The sequence below is a fragment of the Gymnoscopelus microlampas genome (assembly GCF_963454915.1).
Source record: "Gymnoscopelus microlampas genome assembly, chromosome: 6".
NCBI classification, from domain to species: Eukaryota; Metazoa; Chordata; class Actinopteri; order Myctophiformes; family Myctophidae; genus Gymnoscopelus; species Gymnoscopelus microlampas.
The window spans coordinates 34433401-34444624 of NC_139943.1; the positions used below are offsets into that span (position 1 = coordinate 34433401).

Consider the following 11224-nt stretch of genomic DNA (forward strand, 5'->3'; position numbering starts at 1 on the left):
AAATAGCAGATTGTTGTGAGCTTGTAGAATTGCTAGTTTCACTATTCGTCATACGGTATGACGGTAAGTATGTAGGGCTTAAGTAGTTAACAGAGGACAAAACTTATAAACGAAATACGAGCGAGAAAAGTTGTCTCTCATTGGACTGAATTTTTATTGAAGATATTCAATACATTGGGAATAAAGGTGTTCAGTTCTGAATAGCAACATGGAGCATTACCAGAATCTTTTAATTTATTTAGAATCTTGTTATAAAGTTTTAGCATGGTGGGTATTCTCCAATGACAACATTCCCAATTTAGTCTCTCATGTGCGATAGTCACTCACGGTTCATATTTGTGCAGAGTGGCCTGCAGCAGGCCCAGGGAGTAGACCAGTCCTGAGGCGAAGCTGAGCTGCTCTCCACGGGATCCCCTCATCGCGGTTCCCTGCAGGGGGTCAACTCCGCCTGCAGGGGAAATGACACACGGACATGTTGGGAACAGGTGGTAAGCAGAGCCTGAGCGATACATCGGTTGGCTGCCGATGTGTCCCAATGTTTTACCACTTTCAACAGAGTGTCCCTATTTGGGCATGTCATTTTAAGTGAACATTAACAAACGTTTTCAAAACAATAACAAAAATAGTCGATCTACAAGCTCACGACACATTGTGAGCTTGTAGATAGGCTACTTCTGAAAATGTATGAACAGGGCTTATGTTGTTAAATACATTAAAATACTTTTTTTTTTACAAAAGATCGGTCAAACATTAGTGGTCTAGGACTCTCCAAAATCAGGATCGAACCCATGTGGCATTGGTCAGACTATTTTTTTCGTTTTTTTGCAGATCACACACACCTTGCAGATGAGCCTTGGAATGAGCAGCAGCACCAGGATACAGTCGTGGTCTCCTCCATGGCGGAGCGGAGCGGAGCGTCTCAGAGCGGAGCGGAGCGGAGCGTCTCAGAGCGGAGCGGAGCGTCTCAGAGCGGAGCGGAGCAGAGCGTCTCAGAGCAGAGCGGAGCGGAGCGTCTCAGAGCGGAGCGGAGCAGAGCGTCTCAGAGCGGAGCAGTCTCAGAGCGGAGCGTCTCAGAGCGGAGCGGAGCAGAGCGGAGCGGAGCAGAGCGTCTCAGAGCAGAGCGGAGCGTCTCAGAGCGGAGCGGAGCAGAGCGTCTCAGAGCAGAGCGGAGCGTCTCAGAGCGGAGCGGAGCAGAGCGTCTCAGAGCGGAGCGGAGCAGAGCGGAGCGTCTCAGAGTGGAGCGGAGCAGAGCGTCTCAGAGCAGAGCAGTCTCAGAGCGGAGCGGAGCAGAGCGGAGCGGAGCGTCTCAGAGTGGAGCGGAGCAGAGCAGTCTCAGAGCAGAGCAGTCTCAGAGCGGAGCGGAGCAGAGCGGAGCGGAGCGTCTCAGAGCGGAGCGGAGCAGAGCGTCTCAGAGCAGAGCAGAGCGTCTCAGAGCGGAGCAGAGCGTCTCAGAGCGGAGCGGAGCAGAGCGTCTCAGAGCAGAGCAGTCTCAGATCGGAGCAGAGCAGAGCGTCTCAGAGCGGAGCAGAGCGGAGCGTCTCAGAGCGGAGCGGAGCAGAGCGTCTCAGAGCAGAGCAGTCTCAGAGCAAAGCAGTCTCAGAGCGGAGCGGAGCGTCTCAGAGCGAAGCGGAGCAGAGCGTCTCAGAGCAGAGCAGAGCGTCTCAGAGCGGAGCAGAGCGTCTCAGAGCGTCTCAGAGCAGAGCGTCTCAGAGCGTCTCAGAGCAGAGCGTCTCAGAGCGGAGCAGAGCGTCTCAGAGCAGAGCAGAGCGTCTCAGAGCGTCTCAGAGCAGAGCGTCTCAGAGCGGAGCAGAGCGTCTCAGAGCAGAGCAGAGCGTCTCAGAGCGTCTCAGAGCAGAGCGTCTCAGAGCGGAGCGGAGCAGAGCGGATTCTGGTAATGCTCCATGTTGCTATTCAGAACTGAACACCTTTATTCCCAATGTACACATTGAGAGAGACACACATACACACACACACACACACACACAAATGTGTGCATGTTTTAAATGCTAGATGTCAGCCTAGAGGTCCTGTATTGTTGTTACCTGGTAGTATTTGATGGCCTTGGTGAGTGGCTCCACTTGAATGGTCTCATCCAGCTGGTCTTTGTGCAGCAGGTCGATGAAGTAGTCCCGAGAGCGCTTGTGGACGCTCATTTCAGAGTACAGCGTGCCCATCCTCTTAAACACCTCCACACTGCAGCCACTCATAGCCCTGGATGAGAGGAGGACATGACAATGGAAGGACAGATAATGTTAGAAGTGGCGAGAGTGGAGAGACCGATAACGTTAAGGTTTTTGTGATACACAGGACGCTCAAAAGTAATGCATTAAGTGTGTTTTCAAACCAGTAGTGCGTTTGCTTTGTTCAGATTCAGAACCAATGATACAATGTTGCACTTTCCCTTGCAGCAAAAATAGCAGATTGTTGTGAGCTTGTAGAATTGCTAGTTTCACTATTCGTCATACGGTATGACGGTAAGTATGTAGGGCTTAAGTAGTTAACAGAGGACAAAACTTATAAACGAAATACGAGCGAGAAAAGTTGTCTCTCATTGGACTGAATTTTTATTGAAGATATTCAATACATTGGGAATAAAGGTGTTCAGTTCTGAATAGCAACATGGAGCATTACCAGAATCTTTTAATTTATTTAGAATCTTGTTATAAAGTTTTAGCATGGTGGGTATTCTCCAATGACAACATTCCCAATTTAGTCTCTCATGTGCGATAGTCACTCACGGTTCATATTTGTGCAGAGTGGCCTGCAGCAGGCCCAGGGAGTAGACCAGTCCTGAGGCGAAGCTGAGCTGCTCTCCACGGGATCCCCTCATCGCGGTTCCCTGCAGGGGGTCAACTCCGCCTGCAGGGGAAATGACACACGGACATGTTGGGAACAGGTGGTAAGCAGAGCCTGAGCGATACATCGGTTGGCTGCCGATGTGTCCCAATGTTTTACCACTTTCAACAGAGTGTGCCTATTTGGGCATGTCATTTTAAGTGAACATTAACAAACGTTTTCAAAACAATAACAAAAATAGTCGATCTACAAGCTCACGACACATTGTGAGCTTGTAGATAGGCTACTTCTGAAAATGTATGAACAGGGCTTATGTTGTTAAATACATTAAAATACTTTTTTTTTTACAAAAGATCGGTCAAACATTAGTGGTCTAGGACTCTCCAAAATCAGGATCGAACCCATGTGGCATTGGTCAGACTATTTTTTTCGTTTTTTTGCAGATCACACACACCTTGCAGATGAGCCTTGGAATGAGCAGCAGCACCAGGATACAGTCGTGGTCTCCTCCATGGCGGGGCGGAGCGTCTCAGAGCGGAGCGGAGCGTCTCAGAGCGGAGCGGAGCAGAGCGTCTCAGAGCAGAGCGGAGCGGAGCGTCTCAGAGCGGAGCGGAGCAGAGCGTCTCAGAGCGGAGCAGTCTCAGAGCGGAGCGGAGCAGAGCGGAGCGGAGCAGAGCGGAGCGGAGCAGAGCGTCTCAGAGCAGAGCGGAGCGTCTCAGAGCGGAGCGGAGCAGAGCGTCTCAGAGCAGAGCGGAGCGTCTCAGAGCGGAGCGGAGCAGAGCGTCTCAGAGCGGAGCGGAGCAGAGCGGAGCGTCTCAGAGCGGAGCGTCTCAGAGCAGAGCAGTCTCAGAACGGAGCGGAGCAGAGCGGAGCGGAGCGTCTCAGAGCGGAGCAGTCTCAGAGCGGAGCGTCTCAGAGCGGAGCGGAGCAGAGCGTCTCAGAGCAGAGCAGAGCGTCTCAGAGCGGAGCAGAGCGTCTCAGAGCGGAGCGGAGCAGAGCAGTCTCAGAGCAGAGCAGTCTCAGAGCGGAGCGTCTCAGAGCGGAGCGGAGCAGAGCGTCTCAGAGCAGAGCAGAGCGTCTCAGAGCGGAGCAGAGCGTCTCAGAGCGGAGCGGAGCAGAGCGTCTCAGAGCAGAGCAGTCTCAGATCGGAGCAGAGCAGAGCGTCTCAGAGCGGAGCAGAGCGGAGCGTCTCAGAGCGGAGCGTCTCAGAGCGTCTCAGAGCAGAGCAGTCTCAGAGCAAAGCAGTCTCAGAGCGGAGCGGAGCGTCTCAGAGCGAAGCGGAGCAGAGCGTCTCAGAGCAGAGCAGAGCGTCTCAGAGCGGAGCAGAGCGTCTCAGAGCGGAGCAGAGCGTCTCAGAGCGTCTCAGAGCAGAGCGTCTCAGAGCGTCTCAGAGCAGAGCGTCTCAGAGCAGAGCGTCTCAGAGCGGAGCAGAGCGTCTCAGAGCAGAGCAGAGCGTCTCAGAGCGTCTCAGAGCAGAGCGTCTCAGAGCGGAGCAGAGCGTCTCAGAACAGAGCAGAGCGTCTCAGAGAGTCTCAGAGCAGAGCGTCTCTGAGCGGAGCGGAGCAGAGCGGATTCTGGTAATGCTCCATGTTGCTATTCAGAACTGAACACCTTTATTCCCAATGTACACATTGAGAGACACACACACACACACACACACACACACACACACACACACACACAAATGTGTGCATGTTTTAAATGCTAGATGTCAGCCTAGAGGTCCTGTATTGTTGTTACCTGGTAGTATTTGATGGCCTTGGTGAGTGGCTCCACTTGAATGGTCTCATCCAGCTGGTCTTTGTGCAGCAGGTCGATGAAGCAGTCCCGAGAGCGCTTGTGGACGCTCATTTCAGAGTACAGCGTGCCCATCCTCTTAAACACCTCCACACTGCAGCCACTCATAGCCCTGGATTAGAGGAGGACATGACAATGGAAGGACAGATAATGTTAGAAGTGGCGAGAGTGGAGAGACCGATAACGTTAAGGTTTTTGTGATACACAGGACGCTCAAAAGTAATGCATTAAGTGTGTTTTCAAACCAGTAGTGCGTTTGCTTTGTTCAGATTCAGAACCAATATGATACAATGTTGCACTTTCCCTTGCAGCAAAAATAGCAGATTGTTGTGAGCTTGTAGAATTGCTAGTTTCACTATTCGTCATACGGTATGACGGTAAGTATGTAGGGCTTAAGTAGTTAACAGAGGACAAAACTTATAAACGAAATACGAGCGAGAAAAGTTGTCTCTCATTGGACTGAATTTTTATTGAAGATATTCAATACATTGGGAATAAAGGTGTTCAGTTCTGAATAGCAACATGGAGCATTACCAGAATCTTTTAATTTATTTAGAATCTTGTTATAAAGTTTTAGCATGGTGGGTATTCTCCAATGACAACATTCCCAATTTAGTCTCTCATGTGCGATAGTCACTCACGGTTCATATTTGTGCAGAGTGGCCTGCAGCAGGCCCAGGGAGTCGACCAGTCCTGAGGCGAAGCTGAGCTGCTCTCCACGGGATCCCCTCATCGCGGTTCCCTGCAGGGGGTCAACTCCGCCTGCAGGGGAAATGACACACGGACATGTTGGGAACAGGTGGTAAGCAGAGCCTGAGCGATACATCGGTTGGCTGCCGATGTGTCCCAATGTTTTACCACTTTCAACAGAGTGTCCCTATTTGGGCATGTCATTTTAAGTGAACATTAACAAACGTTTTCAAAACAATAACAAAAATAGTCGATCTACAAGCTCACGACACATTGTGAGCTTGTAGATAGGCTACTTCTGAAAATGTATGAACAGGGCTTATGTTGTTAAATACATTAAAATACTTTTTTTTTTACAAAAGATCGGTCAAACATTAGTGGTCTAGGACTCTCCAAAATCAGGATCGAACCCATGTGGCATTGGTCAGACTATTTTTTTCGTTTTTTTGCAGATCACACACACCTTGCAGATGAGCCTTGGAATGAGCAGCAGCACCAGGATACAGTCGTGGTCTCCTCCATGGCGGAGGAAGGACTCAGGCATGAAGGCGGTGAGGAGGGACACCTGGCGGTTAGCCTGGCCCACCTCCATCTTCCTCAGTTCCATCTCGATGGCCTGGAAGACACACAGTCACGTTGGGTATAGAAATTAGGAACCATATCCAAACTGCCAGGTACCCATGAAAATGAAGGAATCGGAATTGATAAATATCGTAATAAGTTTAGGATCCAGAAATGATTATCCTAATTTTATGATATGATATTCATTACTCTTCTTAAACTTTTATTAATGTAAAACTTTTAAACTAAATGTCCATTGATGCCATTAACAAGAATTATGATCACGTAAGCCTAGTGCTCAGTTAAACTGGATACAACCTTTTCCAATCCATTTCTTTCTAGTATGGCTTGGCTTGAGTTTTGTGGTAGTGGTACCAAAGTGTCACTTTAGACATTTTATTGTCATTGGATTGATTAAAATCCCCATCAACTCCCAATCAGATTCCTATCATTCTGACATTCGTCTCAGCCGTACCTTGGCATAAGCTTTGGTCTCTGCAAACTTTATCTTGAAATCAAACATCTCTGCAGGAGGATGCAGCAGGACCTGCTCAGCTCTCTGTTGGTCTCCTGGTGCACAGGGAAAAGCACACACAGACAGCAGTTAGCAATGTGCATTTACTGACGACCTACTGATAATCATAGCAGCTCACTTCTCATTCCTGTGTGTGTGTGTGTGTGTGTGTGTGTGTGTGTGTGTGTGTGTGTGTGTGTGTGTGTGTGTGTGTGTGTGTGTGTGTGTGTTTATGAATATACTTGAGGGCCGCGTGTCCCCATAAGTATAGTAGAAATTGACCTTGTGAAGGCCATTTTCCTGGACACCACAAGAGAATTTGTTAACAAAGACTTTTAGAGCCAAGGTTACAATTAGGAAAAGATTCAGGTTGGGGTCAGAATTAGGATTTAGAGTTAGGTTCAGGGTTACAAACGGCAAAAAAACTCATGGGGGAAAAAATGCATTTAAAACGAAAATCCATCGTAAAATGTTGCGGTAAGTAAGTATAGTAGTACAACGTGTATGTGTGTAGTGATCTATGCACCTGCAGGCTGGCAGTGAGCTCTCTGTACTTGTTGATGGTCTGCTGGTAATCGGCCATGGTCTCCTGGGCAGCATCAACTCTCTTGTGGGCCTCGCAGACCTTTCACCCCCGCTCATGTCCAGCTGCTCTCTCAGCTCCATCTCAGTCTCCCTGCCGTTCTCCTGGAGCTCGTCGTTCATGTCATTAATGGCCTCCTGTTGGGAGGACAGAAGAGGGGACCGACCGTCATGTGTGGTAGTATATACATTGTAAGGCATAGAACAAAGCCAAATGCAGTGGTGGAAGGAGTACTCAAATCTTTTTACTTAAGTAAAATTATCAATACTACAATGTAGGAAAACTGTTACAAGCTAAGGTCTGGTATTCAAAATTTACTTGGGTAAAACTACAAAAGTAGTGGCATCAAAATGTACTTAAGGATAGTAAGGGGTCACGCCCAAAATGACGTTTTCTATCGATTACTCACCGGCAGCGGTTCTGTATGGAGATACAAAGAATCTCCTTTGTGTCTCCATACGGAACCGCTGCCGGTCATCAAATTATTGGCTTAGGAATGCGACGGAAAGTTATTTTCGGGGTAAACTATTCCTTTAAAATACCAAAAGTAAAAGTATTCCTTATGCAGAATGTCCCATTTTAAGTTTTCAAAATGTATACCGGTACAAATCTTTTGAAAATAGCAGATCTACAAGCTCATAACGTGTCACTTCGTGCCACGCTGCAAGCTTGTACAACAATTTGTGTACAATTCCTTGACATGAAAAGGTTTGAGAACCACTGAGAGGGCGTTTGTAAAATGGGCCTCAGGTCTTAATGGGCTATGAAACACTGATTGCATGCAAGTCGGGGTGAAGAACACAGGTGCACTGACCAGGTCAGTGACCGTCTCTCTCAGCTCCCGGACTTTCTCCTCCAGGTCCAGGTTCCTCTCAGTCAGGGTCTCCACCATCTCCTCTGACCCCAGCGCAGCATCCACCTGTGACACACACACACAATCATTACAAGAGGCACATGGTTTGAAAGTCACGTACAATTATCCATATCCATTTAAATGTCACTTCACCCAATCCCATTCACTAATATCTGCAAATTTGACAGAAAGACATTCATATCTGCAAAGGAAACCTGTTTAACCCAAATGGATTGCCTCTTACATTTTTTCATCACTTTGTATTGTGTTTCTTTTGCTGTGCTTTTGTTCTTTTAAACATTCTATTTTTTTGACAATATCAGCATCAGCAAATACAATATTTAACCACTTTCATTCAACGTCCCGTCCCAATTTTGGGCATGTAAGTGAGAATTTTAGGGCTTAAGTGGTTAAATAAAATTAAGTTCATGTGTATTGCATACTTAGCTGTTTGATTGTTCATTGTATAATTAAAGTGTGTAAAATGTATTGTTAAAGTAGTTTAGATATGGTGAAATAGTAAAGTAGAACATGTATTTGGAGCGTGCGTGGGGTGTGTATGTGGAGCATGCGTGGGGTGTGTATGTGGAGCGTGCGTGGGGTGTGTATGTGGAGCGTGCGTGGGGTGTGTATGTGGAGCGTGCGTGGGGTGTGTATGTGGAGCGTGCGTGGGGTGTGTATGTGGAGCGTGCGTGGGGTGTGTATGTGGAGCGTGCGTGGGGTGGGTATTTGGAGCGTGCGTGGGGTGGGTATGTGGAGCGTGCGTGGGGTGGGTATTTGGAGCGTGCGTGGGGTGGGTATTTGGGGCGTGCGTGGGCTGGGTATTTGGGGCGTGCGTGGGCTGGGTATTTGGGGCGTGCGTGGGCTGGGTATTTGGGGCGTGCGTGGGGTGGGTATTTGGGGCGTGCGTGGGCTGGGTATTTGGGGCGTGCGTGGGCTGGGTATTTGGGGCGTGCGTGGGCTGGGTATTTGGGGCGTGCGTGGGCTGGGTATTTGGGGCGTGCGTGGGCTGGGTATTTGGGGCGTGCGTGGGCTGGGTATTTGGGGCGTGCGTGGGCTGGGTATTTGGGGCGTGCGTGGGCTGGGTATTTGGGGCGTGCGTGGGGTGGGTACTTGGGGCGTGCGTGGGGTGGGTACTTGGGGCGTGCGTGGGGTGGGTACTTGGGGCGTGCGTGGGGTGGGTACTTGGGGCGTGCGTGGGGTGGGTACTTGGGGCGTGCGTGGGGTGGGTACTTGGGGCGTGCGTGGGGTGGGTACTTGGGGCGTGCGTGGGGTGGGTACTTGGGGCGTGCGTGGGGTGGGTACTTGGGGCGTGCGTGGGGTGGGTACTTGGGGCGTGCGTGGGGTGGGTACTTGGGGCGTGCGTGGGGTGGGTACTTGGGGCGTGCGTGGGGTGGGTACTTGGGGCGTGCGTGGGGTGGGTACTTGGGGCGTGCGTGGGGTGGGTACTTGGGGCGTGCGTGGGGTGGGTACTTGGGGCGTGCGTGGGGTGGGTACTTGGGGCGTGCGTGGGGTGGGTACTTGGGGCGTGCGTGGGGTGGGTACTTGGGGCGTGCGTGGGGTGGGTACTTGGGGCGTGCGTGGGGTGGGTACTTGGGGCGTGCGTGGGGTGGGTACTTGGGGCGTGCGTGGGGTGGGTACTTGGGGCGTGCGTGGGGTGGGTACTTGGGGCGTGCGTGGGGTGGGTACTTGGGGCGTGCGTGGGGTGGGTACTTGGGGCGTGCGTGGGGTGGGTACTTGGGGCGTGCGTGGGGTGGGTACTTGGGGCGTGCGTGGGGTGGGTACTTGGGGCGTGCGTGGGGTGGGTACTTGGGGCGTGCGTGGGGTGGGTACTTGGGGCGTGCGTGGGGTGGGTACTTGGGGCGTGCGTGGGGTGGGTACTTGGGGCGTGCGTGGGGAGGGTACTTGGGGCGTGCGTGGGGTGGGTACTTGGGGCGTGCGTGGGGTGGGTACTTGGGGCGTGCGTGGGGTGGGTACTTGGGGCGTGCGTGGGGTGGGTACTTGGGGCGTGCGTGGGGTGGGTACTTGGGGCGTGCGTGGGGTGGGTACTTGGGGCGTGCGTGGGGTGGGTACTTGGGGCGTGCGTGGGGTGGGTACTTGGGGCGTGCGTGGGGTGGGTACTTGGGGCGTGCGTGGGGTGGGTACTTGGGGCGTGCGTGGGGTGGGTACTTGGGGCGTGCGTGGGGTGGGTACTTGGGGCGTGCGTGGGGTGGGTACTTGGGGCGTGCGTGGGGTGGGTACTTGGGGCGTGCGTGGGGTGGGTACTTGGGGCGTGCGTGGGGTGGGTACTTGGGGCGTGCGTGGGGTGGGTACTTGGGGCGTGCGTGGGGTGGGTACTTGGGGCGTGCGTGGGGTGGGTACTTGGGGCGTGCGTGGGGTGGGTACTTGGGGCGTGCGTGGGGTGGGTACTTGGGGCGTGCGTGGGGTGGGTACTTGGGGCGTGCGTGGGGTGGGTACTTGGGGCGTGCGTGGGGTGGGTACTTGGGGCGTGCGTGGGGTGGGTACTTGGGGCGTGCGTGGGGTGGGTACTTGGGGCGTGCGTGGGGTGGGTATTTGGGGCGTGCGTGGGGTGGGTATTTGGGGCGTGCGTGGGGTGGGTATTTGGGGCGTGCGTGGGGTGGGTATTTGGGGCGTGCGTGGGGTGGGTATTTGGGGCGTGCGTGGGGTGGGTATTTGGGGCGTGCGTGGGGTGGGTATTTGGGGCGTGCGTGGGGTGGGTATTTGGGGCGTGCGTGGGGTGGGTATTTGGAGCGTGCGTGGGGTGGGTATTTGGAGCGTGCGTGGGGTGGGTATTTGGAGCGTGCGTGGGGTGGGTATTTGGAGCGTGCGTGGGGTGGGTATTTGGAGCGTGCGTGGGGTGGGTATTTGGAGCGTGCGTGGGGTGGGTATTTGGAGCGTGCGTGGGGTGGGTATTTGGAGCGTGCGTGGGGTGGGTATTTGGAGCGTGCGTGGGGTGGGTATTTGGAGCGTGCGTGGGGTGGGTATTTGGAGCGTGCGTGGGGTGGGTATTTGGAGCGTGCGTGGGGTGGGTATTTGGAGCGTGCGTGAGGTGGGTATTTGGAGCGTGCGTGTGGTGTGTATTTGGAGCGTGCGTGTGGTGTGTATTGTTGTTACCTGGTAGTATTTGATGGCCTTGGTGAGTGGCTCCACTTGAATGGTCTCATCCAGCTGGTCTTTGTGCAGCAGGTCGATGAAGTAGTCCAGGGAGCGCTTGTGGACGCTCATTTCAGAGTACAGCGTGCCCATCCTCTTAAACACCTCCACACTGCAGCCACTCATAGCCCTGGATGAGAGGAGGACATGACAATGGAAGGACAGATAATGTTAGAAGTGGCGAGAGTGGAGAGACCGATAACGTTAAGGTTTTTGTGATACACAGGACGCTCAAAAGTAATGCATTAAGTGTGTTTTCAAACCAGTAGTGCGTTTG

At 52.4% G+C, this 11224-nt stretch overlaps 1 protein-coding gene across 1 annotated transcript; it reads right to left on the bottom strand.

Annotated features, from left to right (window-relative positions):
• Positions 1-5822: 5822 nt before the first annotated feature.
• Positions 5823-7857, bottom strand: LOC311047734 (dynactin subunit 1-like). Its single transcript, XM_084060558.1, has 4 exons — positions 7756-7857; positions 6885-7078; positions 6320-6414; positions 5823-5899 (listed from the first exon to the last, which is right to left on the bottom strand). Exons 1-3 carry the CDS (start codon positions 7831-7833, stop codon positions 6396-6398), a joined length of 291 nt encoding a protein of 96 aa, XP_083916684.1. The 5' UTR covers positions 7834-7857; the 3' UTR covers positions 5823-5899; positions 6320-6395.
• Between the last annotated feature and the right edge of the window lie 3367 nt (positions 7858-11224).

Excerpts from the sequence above, each read along its gene's own strand:
- LOC311047734 (XM_084060558.1), bottom strand. The coding sequence starts at position 7,833 with ATGGTGGAGACCCTGACTGAGAGGAACCTGGACCTGGAGGAGAAAGTC. Across the intron at positions 7,079-7,755 it reads GAGAGACGGTCACTGACCTG|GAGGCCATTAATGACATGAA; the intron begins GTCAGTGCACCT and ends TCCTCCCAACAG.